A 20,087-nucleotide genomic window follows, 5' to 3' on the forward strand; every position below is an offset into this window, starting at 1 on the left:
TTCACCACCCGGAAATACATACACATGGAAACTGTACTTTTGATCGGATACTGCACGATAAGCCACAGTGAATCTCCAATCATTCTCACAGCATGCAACCATGCCATAATCTATAACAGTTTCTTGTTGGCTATCTCAGATTCCTCACCGTTGTGCTAAGTCCTCGGCTACTGTGTCATGAGGCGCAGACTACAAAGTTGCGGCATTGCAGCAAGCAGTTAAAAGAAACAAAAAGCACAATTCTGCATAATTTTTACTAGATTCACTTTGTATAATAAATGCATGAATGATGGCCTAAGAATTAACCCGCGCTTCATCTTAATTTTCTATTAACTTTTCTGGTTCAAGCTTTTGTTTGCTATCTCTTAAGTTTTTAGTAGCTTGATGAATTAATGCCACTATCTTGATGCACTGCTGGTCCCCGAAAGAGATTACCACAAAAATGATGGATTGAGCTCTTTGAGTGGATAATTTCTCCCCTGTTCGAATATGATCTATTAGGTCGCACCTATCGTTGCCCTTCCTGGACTCTGAAAAGGATTGCTGTTTTATGCTAAGGTTTAAAAAACGGGTCTCGGGACGCAACGTAACTTGAAGGACGCTTGCGCGATAAAACGTCATCAGTTGCGGCTTCCTGTGTTTACAGGTCTCTCCATCTTTCTCAGTTTTAAATATATCTGATTTATATAGCCAGGGGTTTGTACTTTAAACATTCATCCCCGAGTGCATGCTGCGTTTTTTTATTTGAAACCTACAAATCTGAAACGTAATATCATTTGTTGTTTCGGTTCCAGTCTCAGACCCATCTGAACTGGGTACGAAAATCTGTCGAGTGCCAGCAGTGCCTACCACTTGGTTCTTTATTCTACTAAAAAGTGCAGATCCACCGTTTCATGTTTTATTAAACCTAATCAATTTGAACGTACCACCAAACTTCTGTGACAGCGTTACCCGAAGCTTCTACAAAGTTGCGTACTGATTCAATAGGGGTAAAAATAATGAATGCTTTGCTTCCGCTTGCCAGCCATCGAGGAAAAAACAACCAATGAGCTAGTCGTTTTCGGGCAGTTCAAGCACCCCGCTGGTGTATTCATTTCTTCAAGTGCTAGTTGGTCTCTGTCGGGCCCATGCTTTGGATAATATGCGGTAACGCTCCGTATAGACGATGAGAAACAACGAAACAGTTAATGCCGGCACTACTCAAAGGCATGTGCAATGGAAACCATGTGAGCCATATTAAGATTCACTCCCGTTTTGGCAACAGCTGCGGAACCTACCTGGATATAGGTTGGCTTCAAGTGAACTCAAGGAATGCTACACTGTATACGGGAGATCCTTCAGCAACGGTTATACAGCATTCACCTCCTCATGTGCCTGCTATACATCTTCAGCTATTATTTACATTCGTCCGCACAGGTGGAGTCGTCTTTTTGAAATTCTAGACCAACATTTATTACAACACTTGGCTCATTGCAGTCAACGGTTGACCAAATTAATTTAGCAAGAATTTCGCATCTTGGAACTCAGTTAGACCGAACAAGATGGCAATTGTAGGTGTAGTTTCCAAATTTTTTGTGGTTGTTTGGGGATTCACATTGGTCAGTTGCAAGTTCATTCCGTCCTGCCAAATTATTCCAGTACGGGGACACAGTAGGATGCTTTTTGTTTGCCGAATGGATGCTTCCGAATAGGCGTGCCGGAAAACGCCTCTTTGTGCTAATACTTGATACTTTTCTTTCATAAAGAATTTATAATCCCGTGTGATTCTCGGATAAGTGGACCACATTATTTAGTATGGTTTGTGTGAATACACAAACAATCTGATGCCCCCATCCTAACTCGTTGGGTCTTACCTAACGCCTTTGATGTGGTGAATAATCGTCACGTTTGAAGGCCAATGAAACGACGCCTATTTTGTTATTTATTTGCGGTCGGCCGCATCAGTAGAACCGAGCTACTGATAAGCAGCAAATCTCACACGGATAGATGTTTGTATGTATCCCCGTGATTGATTAGGTCTGTCTAGAACACTGGTCCCAGTGCATGTTGAGGTCGGGAGACGTGTAGTCCAGGAATAAGGGTAAGCACGCTTTCGACAAGACCATCAAAAACGCTCGATAAGATACCCGTCCGGCTACGAGCTTACTGGATGGCTGTTTAAGCCACCATGGCAAAACACAAGCTGTTCGTTCCCTTGGAGTATAACTATCTCCAACCAGAGAGGGGATTCATTCTCTAGCAAGAGAGACTACTGTGTTCACCTCACCATAAGTTCAATAGTCTGAGTACGTGTGGAGGAATAAACACACAAGGCTCATCTTTCTTACTAATTAAAGATGCAGTTTAAGCAGAACAGATCGGAAGATAACAAGTGTCATTCTTAAAGCAATAAATTGTCACCTTCAGCCTAAATGTTAGCCCCAAAAACCACAGCATGTGCTGCTTCGCACAGTAAAACACACAACTATTCGAGTGGGAATAACCCAAGCCTGTACTTACGACAAAACAGTTCATTTGATTTTTATCTCAAGCTGCCGGTGTTTATTCGATACTACTTCGTAAACTATAAACAAGTTTCCTTGGTAGGTAGCTATGATGAGACCCACTAGACGTTGTCACCATATCAAAACAGGCAATACAGTAATGGGCTGGAGATAAATGGGTGGCTTATGAATAAACCATTTGATTGACTGTCAGTTCCATTTATATCAGCCTTTGGACTTCAAGGTAGAATATCTGGACACTGTGCTTTTTATAACCCATTCTTTCGTTTACTTTAAAGCGTCATATTTACGAGTGCTAACTTGCTACTCCATTAGCTACTTCACTGACATTTGCATACGAACCTGACTCTGATAGGAGAATCAACTGAATCCAGCCGAATCACTCGTTTGTGATCTCTCGCGTCAGCGGAATGTGCTGTACCAAGCCGCCTCATGTTTCAGATGGTACCACAGTTGAAGTGTCACAACACATTTTCTAAAGGTAGCAGATCGCTCAAAAGGTTGCTGAAAACTCTTCTACAGGCGGTGGCCGGATTTGGCATCCATTCGGCTCATCGAGTAGGCACAAGCCATCACCGACGAGAGGTGCGACTGAATTCACCTAAGTCCCCAGCCATAACCAAATACTAGTGCAAAGGACTATATTGCCGAATTCTGTCCAAATTAGGTTCTAGTATGACATAAGGTTCAGGGAAACTCGGGGATTGCGCTTACATGTTTAGCTCCAAGAAGAGCAAAACCGGTTGTGAACTTTTAAAAAGTTTTCTAAAGTGTTTGAATTTTTCGTGTAACGTTTACTCACTGGAGTCCTCTGTGTTTGGAGGTGAAGCAAATGGAGATCTAGCTGGACAAAATTTGTTCATCAGCTACCATTCTCTATAGTTTATTTTTTCCTTTCAATCGCCCGTTGAAAAGTGTAATTTGCAAAGTCTGATCTTACCAAATGCCGGATAACGTCCCATGTATTTAATTATATAAATGGGGTCTGCATTCTAGTAATAAACTCCTAATAGGTGGACCACCCTGGTCACACATACACAAATAACGGACTTATACAAATTGTGAGTGTGGGGTTGTGGTATGCCATGGTATAGCTAAGTATTTGCTTTCGTGTCTATTAGACGTCGTTTTCGTTTCTAGACGATTTGATATCCTTCCTGTGGTTATTAGTTTTGAACTGTTCCGTTCTAATTAGCAAATCGTGTATATCCACCATATTCACCGTCAGCTTTGTAAAATATTGTGGAAGAATTTAAGAGCGGCGTAAATGAAAATTCTTAGTCAAACCTCGGCTAGTGGCATCCCTCATTGAAGTGTTGTTTTCAGAACCAAAAAGTCTTCCTCCGGGGATTTCAGCGCTGGACAGTTCGTCAGCCAATGATTCTCCTCTTATTCTTTATTTACTGCTCCGGATATGGTTTAGTGAAGCTCATCTGAGTATCAGATATCGAATTGTCTAAATTTCTCTACTTGTGTTCATTTTCATCCCACAGTTTTGACAATCGGAATCGTGGATCTGGCGCTCGCTTATTTTGGAGGTGACGACATTGTTCACTCTGGAGGAATTTTCATTACCGTTTGTGTCACTGTTTGTATCTTCGGGCTTCTGTCCATATTGCTCTGCATTAGTTTGGCTCGACAACCGGAAAACACATCAAAAGTTTCATTTCGCGTAAGTTTGGAGGTTTTCTGCATGTGTATTTTACATTAATAGCAGTATTACCAATTATGCACCTGTACCTCTGCTAGATGGCCCAAGTGGTTAGAGCGCGAATTTACTGAACGTAAGGTCCATGGTTCGAATTCGATCTCTGCCACTCGACTTCCCCTGTCTAGGCTTGGGAGTATCCCAGGCTCTCGTGCTTCCTTCGGTTCGCATGGCAGCTAGGCACCGGGAGGGTGCTACTGCTGAACGCTTTCTTTTCTTCTCAACTCCTCTTGTCGTACTCCGGAGTTTTTATGTAGAAATCCCAAGGGCCTCCGTTGAATAAAAAACTCACTTCAAGTCGCAAACAAAGACTTAACTGCAACTATCGGATGGAATGCAGAGTATGGATTTTTAAACCCACTCAGAAACCAAGGTTTCCTGTTTTCCAAGTTACTTAAACTTATTTGACTTGTCCAGTTGTAAGAGGAAGTCTAAAACCAGATTATTCCACGTGTTGGAATCCACTAACCTAACAAGACCGAACCGGAACCTTACAGCAAACAGGCAGTCAACATAGCCTGCGCTACGCTCACATTTGTCTGCACTTTTCTTGTGTAGGCCGGCTCATAAAGTGCGTTTTCAAGTAAACTTAAGTTAGACTATAAATTTGTCAGGTCCTGACGTGAAGTTCGGCTCCAACTTGAGGCAGTGAATTGACCATTTTAGACACATTAACTCAGATGGAAGTAGATATTCGTGGTCCGGTCTAGCTTAAAACCAAAGCACAGCTTAGGCAAGATTTTTCTCAGTGGACCACAGGTCCTTTCCACTTACGATGTAATCTGTACTCGCAGCCTTGCTACACCATTCAGTAAGAATCATAGAAATGAGGTCTGTATAACTATCTGTTTCAGCACGTAGCCATCCTTTGTGTTTGACTTTCGGAGCCTGTGACTAGTGCTCTCAAGAACTCTTCCTTTTTCGTATCTCCACATCCGTGGCCGATTAGTTTCTCACATACAAAGATCACGTCGTCGTCCCAGTCAGTTCATACCCAGTTTGGTCACCCTTTGAGACTACGAGCTAGTCGTTCCAGCTTCAGACGACTGAATTTCATTGCCTGAGGATAACCCTACTGACTCAAGGTAGAACCCTGGATGAAAAAAACTGGCCAAGCAGTACGATTTGTGTCAGAAGGCAACCGAATTCTGCATTTACACACACGTGTGAAGCAGCCAGTACGATAGAATCCTCACCGGTGCGTTCTCACTAATCCTGCTGCCTTAGTCAGCGGCATTACTTCCTGCCTCTGGTAGGCTATTCCCACAGGCTGTGTGAAATACCACAGTTGTTCCCGTTTGTGCACAAAATAAAACTAAACGGAGTTCCATCAAAAAAAACGACGTCCTGCCGAAATTCCAGTGAACAGAATCTATACTCGATATGTGGTGTGCGGGTACTAGCAGAATCCTTCGCAGCGTCAAATGAAACGTTACTTCACTTATTTTATGCTCCAGTCCTAGTCAGTTCTTCTGTCCATGCCAAGACTACAAAACTGAGTTTGAGAAGAGAATGAGAGACCCTGTATTCATCAAGATCGTTAAGATTTGTTTGACAACGTTCAGCTCTCCACCATTACCAACTATTGCGAAGAGACCCATTTAAGTCAGCGGAACCGACACCAACTTCCTTGTAAACAGTGGAGCGTCAAATGTATCCATATACTCATTGGTTGTTGTTCTTTATGCGACCAGTGCTAAAAATCCACGAGGATGTCGAAGGGTTCATCATGTAACCAAAAGTTTGCAAGGACTGCAAGACTGCTCCTCAACGTCGGCTTTGTAAATGAGACTTCTTCAGGATGCACATGTGGCGCAGTCTGGTGGGCAGATGATTTCACCTTCCTGGACCCGGAATGAAAGAGTGCAATGTTTAATGGTCAGTGGTTCGTATAGGTTGCTTTTGCTCTGGGCCTGGCACATTTAGAAGTACATCGCTTGTGACTTCTGATGCTATTCCCCGCGAAGAACAGGTTTTATTTGCTTACACCGGAATATAAATCACTGTTGGTTGATCATGAACCTAAATACTAATCACTTTCATCTCCCTCTGTGGGTGAATCGAACACGTATAACGTCACGATGTGTTCTGCTCAGTTAGTGACATCACCGGTTCTTGTTCGCCATGTCATTGTCAGACGGTACGCGAAATACACATCAATTCATTCATAAATGTGACAATGATAAGGCCGGTATATTCTGCGGGAAAATACTCACGAATACTTCAAAGGTAACTGAGGCAAGATTGTGGGTGTATGTCGAAATTTGGAAACAAAACCCTGGTAAAATTAAAAACGCAGACCATAAAGTTTCTCCATTTTGAAGAGCTAGAAAGGGTGCTCAGCTTTTGCGCTCAATTCGGACCAGTCTTAATCGTATTTTGAAAAAATCCGCCGGATCAAGTGATGTTTTGAGAGTTGATGACCAAATCAATGAAGACTAAACTGAATGAAAATATTCGAACATTCGGATGAAAGAAGGTGAGGGAAATCGGGAAGACGCCATGTCCTTCACAAGGTTTTTAACACTAAAAGGAGCATAGGAAACGTCATACACAGCGAAATAGGGAAAATGAACATGAATTTCTTGGGTTTGGGAACCACAAAATATGTAGATGTATGGTCGAGGTTTTGTTGGATGTTTGCAATTTGATTGCAGATGTTTAATCTTCAACCGGGATTGTATCACTAAGGCGTAGTTGGGAAGCGAAGCTGAGGGGTTGTATTTTGAGTGGCAGTATATGTCACTATAAGTGGTGCTAGCCGGGGAGACCTTCGATCACGATTGGTTGTTCGCTCATGCAGTCTATCGGTTGGTCTATTCGCCGATATCCTGACCGACCATACGAGTTTCAACATGCACCACACCTGCATGTGTAGATTCTGCCACTTGCCTATGTCAACGGCCAGATTTCCCCTTTATCTAAAACCGAAGTAATGCTTCCAGAACTTAATTTCTGGTCTTCACAGTCCTTGCAATTCATTCTTCAAACTAACCATAAAACGGTTGTTTGAGTGTGAGATTCGTTACTCGTTAACATTATAATTAAGCAGTCTCATTGTCTCGGACATGGCATGCAGTTCATCAGTCGTCTATTTTCTTTTGCTTTCAGACGCCTGGTGTTCCATGGGTACCAGCAGTCAGCATTTTCGTCAACCTCCACTTGATGTTCCAAATGTCCGGTACCACGTGGATCTACTATTCTGTCTGGATGTTGATCGGTAGGTCGCCGAACCTTACGTAATTTAACAGGCCCCGGTATTTCCATTTCGTCACAGGTGTCTAACGATGTGACCTGAAGATGATAGTATCCAAGAGGGCACAACCCGTGGAATGAATCCCGATGTGTTTCACCTTGCCTGTGAAGGCGTCCTGATTAAATATTGAGCTAGGGTATATAGACATCGTACATAAAATCTGGGGATGCGTTCGAATCCAGATCTGAAACCGCCACCTTTTCTTTACGGACGGGCTCGTGTGCTGTGATGACCTTGCGAGCTGAACTGGCTAACACCCAGTTGCCCAGGATTCAAATAGACCAGAAAGACCAAGTAAGAGCAGTTCATCGAAGGGTGGCGTGTATCTAGACCATGAGAAATCGTGTTACCAGGCGGTCTGGAGGAGATGTCTTACTAAATGCCGCGACAGGATGGTGAGAATAGTAAGTTTTCCTCCCGAGAGTTACCAGTATCTCCACATTCATGGAGGCAATGATACTGCCTTCCTCTGGCGAAGGGCACTTTAGAATCACTTGGCTGTAGGAACCGTAACTCTGATTACCCTACGGTTTACTGTGAGGCATTATCCAGCACGGTCCAATTATTTTTATAATCAGGCGTTCGATGCTGCTCAAAGAGCATTTACCGTGTGCAGTGATAATAGGAGTCACACTTACACTTTTAGGCTAGGACAACTCTCAAATGCTCACTGGGTTATAACTGGAAGCAAAACAGCCGCCGATGGCATACCCAAAATATGCCCTCGTTTCCACGCTTAACAGTGGAAAAGCTCTACCTCCTTGCACATGACGCCAACTGGAAAAATAAGGAAGCCACATGGTCCACAACTTCGAATCCATCAAAAAGGAGTCTCCTGGATAAGGATGAAGGATACAGGGTTGAAAGATGAACTGCTCTCGTTGCAAAAACTCATGTGCTACAAGAAAGACCTTACTGCAGCCAGTGAGGCCCGGTTGTCTGATTCATGGTAACAGTGAGAGACTGATTGTGAGTGTATTATCTACCGGAATGCAACAGCACAGGAAAGCCAATATGAACATGGTACCTGATTGGCAGCTGCGGTTTACATTATTCGGAAAAAATAAGCAAACCAAACTGCATCAGCTCGATACTAGTGGCCATTCCCTTCCGGGTTTCGTGGGCACAGTTTTCCTTGGTTATCAGTGCCAGTGTCCCCACAGTATCACATTCATATGAGGTAAAGGGCAAATTGTACGAACACTTGTTGGACCTGGTCAGATCTCCACCTTCAAGTGACTCCTTCTTCTTGTTGAATGATTTCAGTTCTCGAATTCAGAGGGACTCGGAAACTTAGAAGACGACACGGGACACACTTACTATGGGATCAGTGAACTCGGTGGAACGCAACTGACGATGTGTGCACTAATGGAACATTCGATAGCGGACACGTGGTTCAGTTTGAGAGAGACGTTGCCCGCCATCCAAGAAGTTGACTCCTGATCGGCTATAGCACTGTGAGGCAAAGAGATTTTGACAATGTACTGGTGAAAAAGCGGTGCTAGGTTCAATACGGATCACCCAACACTTTGTGCTCAAGCGTACTCCGCAGCGTCTGAATGAGGCCTGGAGAAAGTTGGACATAATCAAATTGAGGACCCTGGAAACTGTACCGAAGTTTTTATGGTGGGTTACCAAGCCCCAAACACACTTGAAGACCAGTTGGCCAGAATACGAACGCGTATCTAAGTCATCATTGTGAAAGCAATTTGACTAATGCAAAAATGGGAGTGAGGCTGTTTTGATGGATAATTTATCTGTCTGGCAAGCACAGATGTCCGAAAGCAACCCAGAAGTGCCATAATCAAATTGCTGAAACATACATGGAAAGAATAAAGAAATCTCAAGCCAAATCAAATGAATTGCCTAAGTAAAACGTGGATTGCCGTTGTCACAAATAATTTTGTATTGGCTTGGAAGAAACCTCTGGCCCGAAAAACCAAAACCTTCAGCTGGTAAAAAGCAAACAAGCGGTGGAAATTTAACCTACTCAGTGAAATTCTGATAGCATGCAAAGCACTCTTCAACACTAATCGGCTGTCCAAGAGATATTGCCTTGAGTCACATGGCTACCCTGCCCTAATATACAATGAAAATCTACTTGTCTAACTTAACTACGGCCGCTGGACTGCAAATGACCATGAATCAGCTGCAAGTGCGAAGCAATGTGATTGGATGCTTTGCTGTGCAAAACTAACTTCTGTGCCTGTTATGCACATTTCGAGGATGAAGGGAAAATCAATATGTATAAGGATGAAGGAAACTGATAACAGCATGTTCAGCCTGGTGTACTCAGTGGGAAAGATTATAGCTTGTATCTTTCTCGACCGACAGATTGCTCGCATTCTAAAGGAACGCACTACTAAGTGGATCGAAGCACAATTGCCTCAGTTTTTGGAGCAAGACAAATTTACAGCAACTATAAATTCCTACACAAACTGTTTGGATTAAGCAGAGACGCCGGCCTACAGTTGTTGGTCCATTAGGGTTTTTTATGGGGCGTTTTACACAGGCTTACAGGTGTTACTCTGCCATGTGCATATATAAGAAAAAACGACGTCTATTAATCATTGATGAAGCAGCAGTTATTTTGTCTCACCGCCCACCCAAATTATTATTATACGGCGTAATCTGTGCGTGACGGTTGACGTCACGGATGATAATATTCGGTTAGTGAGACGGGCGGAATGTTTGCTGGTCTGATCGCTCAGCTTGAAAATTTGCTTACCAACTTTTCTTTGCCAATCGAGTAGATATCGTCATTACATAGTTCGTTACCTTCTTCTAATTACTAATTACTTGGCAGCGACTTGCTCTTGGAGAAGAATGAGTTGGCTTCAAGAATCTTCTGAAGCATTTCTGTCCAAGCGGGTTTAATGTCGGCCTTAACTTTAGACCGCCAGTATAATAGCGCCATTCGAATCAAGCAGTGCACCCTAGCTACCCATATTCCGCAACATCACCATTTGGGCAGAATCCCAATTCATGGACTGGTGTATCCGATCTTGGACGAATTTCATTTACCTGCTACTCTCTGTTGGACGCTATGCCATCAGAAGGAACTCATAGCATTGCTTATCGCATCTTACATTTTGAAGAGAGAATTCCAATGCACTAGTCGCTTGTTTCTGTCTACAGCAACGGTAAAATTCCGGCTCGAACGACGAAAGCAGTTTAACCAGCCCAATAAATTGAAATTCTCTTAAGTTTTTACAGAATCGTCAGTTCTCGGTCCAAAACAAAATTTTGTAATAAATTAGGACAACGATGGAACTAACTATGGTACAATGAACAATTCTTTATGAGTTTTCGATGCATCTTCCAGAGATTCCCGTCGTGACGAATCTTGTTACGTTTTGCTTTCGTTACAACGAGCTGTCTCATACTCCCACTGCATAGGTTACTCCCTCTCGAACGGATGTGAGAGGTTCGTATGAAATGTTAGACGATGGAGAATCGCAATACCTTTTGCAATTTAAGTAACAAGTTTTTCAGTCCCCCCTCCTATTTTCCAACCTAAATTTCGCATTTCATTTGGCCCCACTTTCACCAGACTTGTGCATGGGTGCAGTGAGTGTTTTTCATCAAGAATGAGGGCTAACTAAATGACTGCTCATGGAAGAGACGCCAGGCGCGATAAGCCCTGACAATGAGATACCAAAACTGTTTTCAACAGGTCACGAATATAGGCTCACAGACGTACTTACAACTCGCTGGTGGTCGTTGATTTGTGCGCCCAGCTGGGCAATTTGGTTGCAAACGCTTCATCACCACTCTAGATGGTATCATCAGTGGTTTCTTATGGAGTGGATTGGTGCGCATCGACGTGTCATGGTTGTCCTTACTTACACCAGCATCTAATACGGTGAGAAAACCATCCTAAAGACAGACGTGTGGGTGCTCGTTTTCGGTTACAAGACCAACTTTTGCGTTAGTGCAAACAATCAATTGTATCCAGTGTTGCTAGAAACTGGAAGTGTTTTTAGAATAGTGACGGAATGGATAAAGTCGTTGATGTAGATACTTACTTGTATAGATACTTCACAAATCCACAAAGTCACCCAGCTGTCAATGGCTGGTAAGAATTAATCAATGTTCATCTACTCAGGAAAGGGCGACAGGTTTCCTTCGTGTTCCGGACAAAACTGGCGCTATAAAGGACAAGGTTTTGCGCAGTTGGCAAGTACTATTGATGGTATACCCATACCAAACCCATCCTACATTTTGCCAGTAGCGCAATACATTTCAAGAGCGGAAATCAAGGAAACTCTATCAGATGTTACAGGACTTGGTGATTAAACCACACAGGAAACTAATTACATCTGAATGCTATGAAGGAACTCTAAATATGTCAAACAAGATTCGGTTTGCAACAGAAATAATAAGACTGTTATTATTCAATAGTTCAACCATTCAGTTCTTGAAAAATTCGATAAGCCGACAAATGGAGAATCGCAATACCTTTTGCAATTTAAGTAACAAGTTTTTCAGTCCCCCCTCCTATTTTCCAACCTAAATTTCGCATTTCATTTGGCCCCACTTTCACCAGACTTGTGCATGGGTGCAGTGAGTGTTTTTCATCAAGAATGAGGGCTAACTAAATGACTGCTCATGGAAGAGACGCCAGGCGCGATAAGCCCTGACAATGAGATACCAAAACTGTTTTCAACAGGTCACGAATATAGGCTCACAGACGTACTTACAACTCGCTGGTGGTCGTTGATTTGTGCGCCCAGCTGGGCAATTTGGTTGCAAACGCTTCATCACCACTCTAGATGGTATCATCAGTGGTTTCTTATGGAGTGGATTGGTGCGCATCGACGTGTCATGGTTGTCCTTACTTACACCAGCATCTAATACGGTGAGAAAACCATCCTAAAGACAGACGTGTGGGTGCTCGTTTTCGGTTACAAGACCAACTTTTGCGTTAGTGCAAACAATCAATTGTATCCAGTGTTGCTAGAAACTGGAAGTGTTTTTAGAATAGTGACGGAATGGATAAAGTCGTTGATGTAGATACTTACTTGTATAGATACTTCACAAATCCACAAAGTCACCCAGCTGTCAATGGCTGGTAAGAATTAATCAATGTTCATCTACTCAGGAAAGGGCGACAGGTTTCCTTCGTGTTCCGGACAAAACTGGCGCTATAAAGGACAAGGTTTTGCGCAGTTGGCAAGTACTATTGATGGTATACCCATACCAAACCCATCCTACATTTTGCCAGTAGCGCAATACATTTCAAGAGCGGAAATCAAGGAAACTCTATCAGATGTTACAGGACTTGGTGATTAAACCACACAGGAAACTAATTACATCTGAATGCTATGAAGGAACTCTAAATATGTCAAACAAGATTCGGTTTGCAACAGAAATAATAAGACTGTTATTATTCAATAGTTCAACCATTCAGTTCTTGAAAAATTCGATAAGCCGACAATTTTTTATGCATAATGTGGTGTAAAAATATATACATATATATATATATATACATATATGCACACCTGGACAGTTGCAAGTGGCTTCAACATTCTGTGCTTTCCTCATTTCACCGCGAACGGAATTCAAACGCTCAGTTCTCCTCTAGAACTTGACGGGAATGTTAAGCGACTAAATGAGTTCTGACGAATGGGGATCACGAATGTTCTGAGCACATTTTTCATATTACAACTCTTCCATTCTGATAAACTCCCTGGAGGTTAACTGAAAGTTGCGATTGTTTTGCTTCTTTTCTGCTTCACTCATTGTGCGACCAATCCCGTTTTCAAACAGTCATCTTTGTTTTGAGAATAAACTCGTGGTAATACTTCAGAGCACCCCTTAAATAATGTGTCTGAAATTCAAGTGCTCAAACCTCTTTCAATATACGCCTATTGCCAATCCTCAAAATTAAAAGAACATTTCTCGTGCGTTTACAACACGTATAGGGCTGACTCTACAACTTATGGATGCTAAGTTTAATGAGTATAATTCAGAGAGAGTACCCCCGGGATCGACGAAATTATTTTCTACGTGGGAATTTCTCCCTAAAATGGATTTAGACATACTGATTAGGAATGCAGTCAAAACATTCAACAACGTATCTGGGACTTTTCGTTTTGTTATTCAATTAGATGCGAGCCTTATGAACCTTGTCTTTGATTTATAGCACAGAACCCTTTCAGGAGACTGACGAAATACTGTTCTTTACATTTGATTTGTGCTTTAATGATTATATCTGTTCAGTTGGCACATTGCATCATTCAATCAGGCCCATACCCATCTCTGCAAGCTAGTTTGGTAGATTTTTACAATCAGTACAGTGTTAACACCTCAAAGATTTGCGCATTATGGCTTTCCAAATGTAGAGCTTATTGTAATAAAAGGATGCAGTTAGAGAGATTTTCGTTTATAGAGAACCCCTGTGTAGAGTACTTCTTGCGTGACAGAACGATTTCCTTTTTATCCCGATCAGCAGATATCGAGGTCCCTCTCGAAGGGGAGAATACGAAGTGAAATAAAGCCCTACCAGGAACCAAGCTATGAAAACAGCTCCCAACACGGATTTAGTTCAATACTCAAAATTGTCCAAAGTCCAGTGGGTCACAGTATGCTTACCCTAAACCACACTAAATGGATTTTGTAGCTCCCAAGTTTACGATACATTTTGCACAGCTTACGCTTTAGTGTGTTGTACCAACCCTGCTCTGATTCGCAAGGGTCTGAGCTACGCTGTTGATAACGCTGACTATTTTATTGGTGCCATCAGACTACATGTACCATGTTGGCAACTGCACTTTTTTTACCAGTTCCGTTTTGACTAGCTGACTTTGACCACATACATGAAGTTGGCGTATTGAGCATCAAGAAACAGACAAAAGGCTGAACAAAAAATAATAGCACACTACCTGATGGTTGATCCAGTACTTCCGGACGGCTTTACTGGGCTTGGTAACTTGGGTGAAGTTGTTTGGATACCAGTTGGGGACACAGTACCAGTGTGCATATCACTGGCCAAACTCAGCGAATAGTCGTGTCACATGACAGCAGACGAACATTTGGACGACCCCCACTTTTTGGATTCGAAACTTCTGCCAGCTCCATTTGCTTACGGCGGATGAATTTTCCAGAAGAAATCATCAATGAAATGGGCTGCCACTCCTGCAGCTTTGCTGTTTACTCAGCGAACGCTACTTGCCTTGCTACCTCTGTTCTGTATAGAATTGCTGAAGTAAGGTCGCCGCTGCTCGGGATTCACCGGATGACATCCACAGGCATGCCACTGTGCTTAACAATTAGTCAAAATAAAGGAAACCAAGAATCTTCGAAGGGTTTTCCCCTCAAGATGACGATATTTTTGTGAGTTCTGTATGTAGTATTTCTAATGAATAGACGCTGTAACTGTTTTTAGATGTTTCGTCCATTGATCAGAGGTCAGTTCAGTTGCTTCGCAACTGGTGCATATATTTGCGTGAACGTGGCTAACCAACTACTGACAGCTCCGAACCTGTGTTCGTTTAGCTGGATGACGCTAATTCAAATTCCTCCTCTCACTTATGTTGTTTCATATACAGGAGACGGTTCAGCATTACAGTTGATTTCAGACAAAACAAAATTTTTATCTATATCGAATTCGCGCGACCCGTAAAAAATAAGTCAATTAAATACATCCTTTCCATCCGCTTTCCGTTCCTGAGACACATCTCTGGCCTCAGGACAGCTGTCTTGGTCAGTTTACCAATAGGATTTTTGTTTTTGCTTGGGTTGTGTTTGGGTGCATGGGTCAATAATCCAGGTGACGAGTAAAAATGCTCGGAACTGAATGATGTTTGACAAGAAGAAACGATTGTGTTTGTCGCCAACTATTCACCAAGGATTTCTTGATGATAAAGTTTAACATAAACGATACTTTATGTATTAAAACAAAGGCTGGTCTTGTCTCGAAAGTAGGGGAATTAGTGGCAGATGCTCGGTTCCTGTTTTCAGAATATTTTTAAACTTCCCAAAAGCTTTGGATAATTTGATGCACAATAATGTTGATGCGTAGAAAGTTGTCCAACTGCATTCCTAATTCGAATTTTAGTTTTTTAGAATTCTGAACACAAACACAGTATATGTGCACCATATGGAAATACCATTTTATGATTGTTGCTTGTCCTGCCAGCCGTCGGTCACCAAATCAGGGTCAGTCAATGGAAAAATCACTGATTCTGACTCTGCAACACGATACGATAATTTGTGAACTTTGCCAGTCAAAACTTGAATCACGGATGATGTCAGCTGACCATCAGGACTTTGACGTAAATTTAACCTATTCATCGGTTGGCATACAAATGGCTAAGATTTGTCTTGGGTGGTCTTCTAACATGTTACTCGTACTTGTGAACAGTAGTTAGCAGTATGTAAAAAACATAATGCACGGAATTCCTCCCAGCGTACATGAAAAGTGCTGGTGCGCAACGTGCGACGATAGAAAGGTTAAAAAAATGCTTTCGTCAGGTAGCTGTGTAAAACAAGCCAAATTTCACAGAGCCCAAAAGGCATCCGGCAGACTGAACTCCTTAAGCTTACCGAATTCACTAGACGCACTTTCTAATCCATAAACGAACATGTCGGATGGTGAAAATTGAGTACAAGGTTGATACAATAGGTCTTATGCAGCGGTTCTCAAGTCAGTGAAAAGTCTGAAACACTTTTAAACATTGTGAAGCACAATGAAGCGTCAGTCATTTTGGTACTTATGCTCCACCTTCTGCACGCTGTAAGCCACTCTTCCTATCCTGTACCAACTCAATACAGGGGATCATCGTTTCCCAAACTACTGTAGGCACAACCACTAACCCACCGCTAAGCACCACTACGCTCCCCAATAACGTACTGATGATGTCACCTCGATTGATGATGAAACGTTTACAATCAAATTGCCCAACTCAGCGAAAAAGCCAACGACCATCTACTCTACCTGAGCTACCGACATTTTTCTCTATAGAATACTTCCTCCAATACGGATACTGACACACCGTTGTCCGATGCCCTGCTAACGCGCACACAAATAAGCCGATTGAATGGAGCAAAGATAGGATACATGGTTCTCTCAAACATGGTGGCATTATTAAGCCCTCTATGCCAATGGCATCCAGTCTTGGTGAGCGCCAATGTCATGATGGCTGATATCTCTGCAGAAGCTCTGCTTGTTTGACATTCTGTTGTTGTTACTCAAGTTGAGAGTTACAAGTCGTTCGTGGAAAAGTAATCCGTATATGTCGAGCAAACTTAGCCAACTATTTTTCCATCACTAATGCACTCCAAAGTTGGGTTCTCAGCATCATTTCAAATCCGCATGGCATCTCTTTATGATGGTTAGCCCGATGTTCCTCCTCAACACTACCCTGGAGCATCCATACCATTTTATTTTTCTCCTCAGATGTCCATTTTCGGAAAACCTCAATTAGAAACCAGGTTATTCATTTTCACCCAAATGGGAAATGTATGGAACAGACTGAGAAGTCGTCGTTTCGGAGACAACCGGCTGATTCGTCCCGGCAATGTCTCGCTTGTCCCATAAAATTCCTCAAGTCAAATGAAAATTTATTGGTTGATGATGACGGAGAGCATGTCAGCAAGCGCTCACCCGATAATAGGCGGCCCTACGTACAAAGCGTCTACTGACCCCGAAATAAATCAATTGTTCACAGTTCGACAGAGTTTTGTAGTAGATCGTGATTACGTTTTCGGCATGGTTGCTTTTTTCCACAGCTGTTAACTTAGCCGGCAATTTGGTTATTACTCATGGGCAGTCAGTGATCTGTGATGTCAGTGCTCAGTGTTCAGTGATCTTATTAGAGGACTTGGTCACTACAATGCCATTAGCCTGGTCTTTTACTTCTTTGGACTCAGCAGATCAGTGCGGTTCTTAATGTGACAAGTGAACCAAATTAACCAGAGATAAAGTGTGTCAGTATGTCACTGTCTCATGGACGTATGATTCAGGGTTTAACAGTCTGAAAAAGTCTAATCTTAAGCCACATCCGTCGCTCTCCATAAGGACAAAGGGTCTCATGTGGTTCAACCTTTAGGGAATGTGTCTAGGGGCTTCAGGCGTATGTGAAGAGCGTTCGCTCACCAGCACGACATGTAGCCCTGTAGGCAAAACGGTTGCTGTGATGGAACTGTCGTTTCTTCATTTTGATTAATTCTGCGAAATTATCCTGATAGCCATACAAAGAACTCTATATAGTTTTAGTAACTTATAGTTTTAATAATTTCACATCGGACCTATGGGAATTGTACAGCCTAACGAGATTAGGAAGTATTTGGAAACAAATCTAAAGGTTCTGTAGCCGAAAGGTCACCTCATGCATTAGTTGGTACGATACTTGAGACATCGCAGTATACTTTCTTGAAGGAATACTACTTATGACGTTAAAACCAAATTATTGTTCACATGAATGGGGTTCTCGGATTTTCGTGTTATTTGTGTTCGAGCGAAATTTCAGCTTGACGGAGAATCGGAACTGCACTTGATGAGCTCCAAGAAGGACTAAACCAGCTGTGAACTGTCAAAGAGATTTCAGCGACCTTGTGGGTAGTGCTGCTTGGAGAAAATTAAAGGCCATTTTGGTGTCTTGCTAAGCTGTCACTGAAAAATGGGTGGGAATTTTAGTTGGAACGCAACATACTGTTCGTGAGCATACTGAAGGTTGGCGCAACCTGAGTGCACGAGCAATACAGAAACAGATCAGGATCCAGTCAATCACCGCTATGGCTGCTCATTTTGGCCGATTAGTATTGATATGACAAAAATCGTGAAAAGGTTTTGTAGCTGCTCATATCACCGGAGACGACCAGGCGAGACAACGGCACTTTCTTCACCAAAACTGCCTAGTTTCATCCAAACAACATGATACTGTATGCCGATTCTACTTGCATTGCTTAATTTATCGTGAGATGTTTGAACCTAACCCGTTATCGGGATACAGAACCACGGGTGTACACCCCAGTTCTACCGCATCGGGATTACAATTGATTATGAGCACGAAAGCGCTCTGGCTAATGAATAATCAGCAGTCAACTTGGTGACAAATAGAATAACCGGTGGTTGGTATGAAACAATAAGGCGACAGGAATACAATGTTAAGTGATGCGCATGCGCATATCTAACACTCTGGCTCTAAACATAGACCACTCCTCTTGGTAGAGCCTGAATTATTTAGCCTCATCCATTTTTAGTCCCGATGTCCCACTCAAGCACTGGATATCATACCAAACAGCGGCACTGCCTAAATCTCGGAGGAGTGCCCTCGCTAGTCTCGAACATAACTTGTCCCGACGAACTATCAAATAAAGTGAAAGTGTGGGTTCGCGCCCACCGTGAAGCATGGTGGAATCGAAAAGCCAAAGAAATGAAGGAGACCCAGAAATTAGGGAATGGCTGAAGATCATTTCATTTGATCTGTGTGGCCGGTCCCAGGAAAAAACCTGTGAGCGCATTGGGCCAAATACATCGAACAATAGTTATCGTGGCCACCAGCTGCTTTCATCTGGAGCATACAGCTGACGCAGAACTCCGGATGGTGAATATGGAACCTCCTATGACCCTGGAGGTCTATGACTGTATATTTTCTCTCGAGCACCACCGAGCATCGGGTCAGGATGACCTCCCAGCCTCATTGTTCAAAGATGGAGGTGCATTCCTCAGTCAGCGCTTGTCCGATATCTTTGCTCGCATTTGGGAAAAGGAAACTGTGTCAGACAACTTGGGACAGCGGTCACAGTGCCCATTCGAAAAAAACCTCGTGTTGAGTGAGGTCACCACAGGGGTATCAGTCAGACGCCGGTCGTAACCAGGCTGTTGGCGTCAATTGTGCTTCACCGCCTTGTGATGGCTGGTGAAACACCGACACAGGAGCAGCAAGCGGTATTCTGGTCTGGTACGGGCTGCGTTGACCAAATCTTCACACCCACAATTTTAATAATCCTGTAGTTCCAAGGTGCATTCACCTCGACTGGCCGGTCTGCTCTACTTGACACGCTTGACCATCATGGATGCCCCGGAATTTCCCGAGCATAACAAGTTCTTTGTATTCTCAGACTTTCGTATGTGTGACAGTATACGAAGAGCCTTCAATAAGTGTCCGTTAGTTGTGACCACTCCCCCATTACTATTTAATTTCGCGCTCGATGAGAAAATGAGTCGAACGCTGAAAGGTCTTCCAAAAAATCTCGGCGTTTAAGTAGCCTCTGATGGAAAACTTGTCGATCTGGAATGTGCAGACGTCATCGCTCTCAGGTGTTTTTGGATGAACTGACCAACGTCATCCCGCTCTTTTTGTATGCAATTTGCACCCACAAAATGTAAGTTTATGCTTCTCGACTGAGCACGCCACTTACAATCCAGGAGGATGCACTCGAAGTTCTGGAGCATTTTACGTACCTTGGAAGTTGTATTAGTTCTGATTGTATAGCCGTGAGACCTGGCTTGTTCAAGCAGCGGAACTGAGACGTCTTCAGATGTTCGACAATCGCTCGTGTAGGTTGGTGTTGGAGAATTCGTAACAAAAGCGAGTTTTCGGTTGTGTAACGATGACTTCCACCGAAGCATGTATGTAGCACCAGAAGCTGCGTTTCTTAGGCCGTGTAT

At 42.9% G+C, this 20,087-nt stretch overlaps 1 protein-coding gene across 1 annotated transcript in view; it reads left to right on the plus strand.

Annotated features, from left to right (window-relative positions):
• Nucleotides 1–20,087, plus strand: part of T265_14992 (hypothetical protein) — a gene marked incomplete at both ends in the record, with an annotated part of 93,080 nt that overhangs the window by 46,547 nt on the left and 26,446 nt on the right. Inside the window, 3 exons of the mRNA XM_009176116.1 lie at nt 3,998–4,176; nt 7,300–7,432; nt 19,001–19,286. Of these exons, the coding sequence (XP_009174380.1) occupies nt 3,998–4,176; nt 7,300–7,432; nt 19,001–19,286 (598 nt within the window). The remainder of the gene's footprint in view (nt 1–3,997; nt 4,177–7,299; nt 7,433–19,000; nt 19,287–20,087) is intronic.

This window comes from Opisthorchis viverrini (genome assembly GCF_000715545.1).
Source record: "Opisthorchis viverrini unplaced genomic scaffold opera_v5_314, whole genome shotgun sequence".
Lineage (NCBI taxonomy): Eukaryota > Metazoa > Platyhelminthes > Trematoda > Opisthorchiida > Opisthorchiidae > Opisthorchis > Opisthorchis viverrini.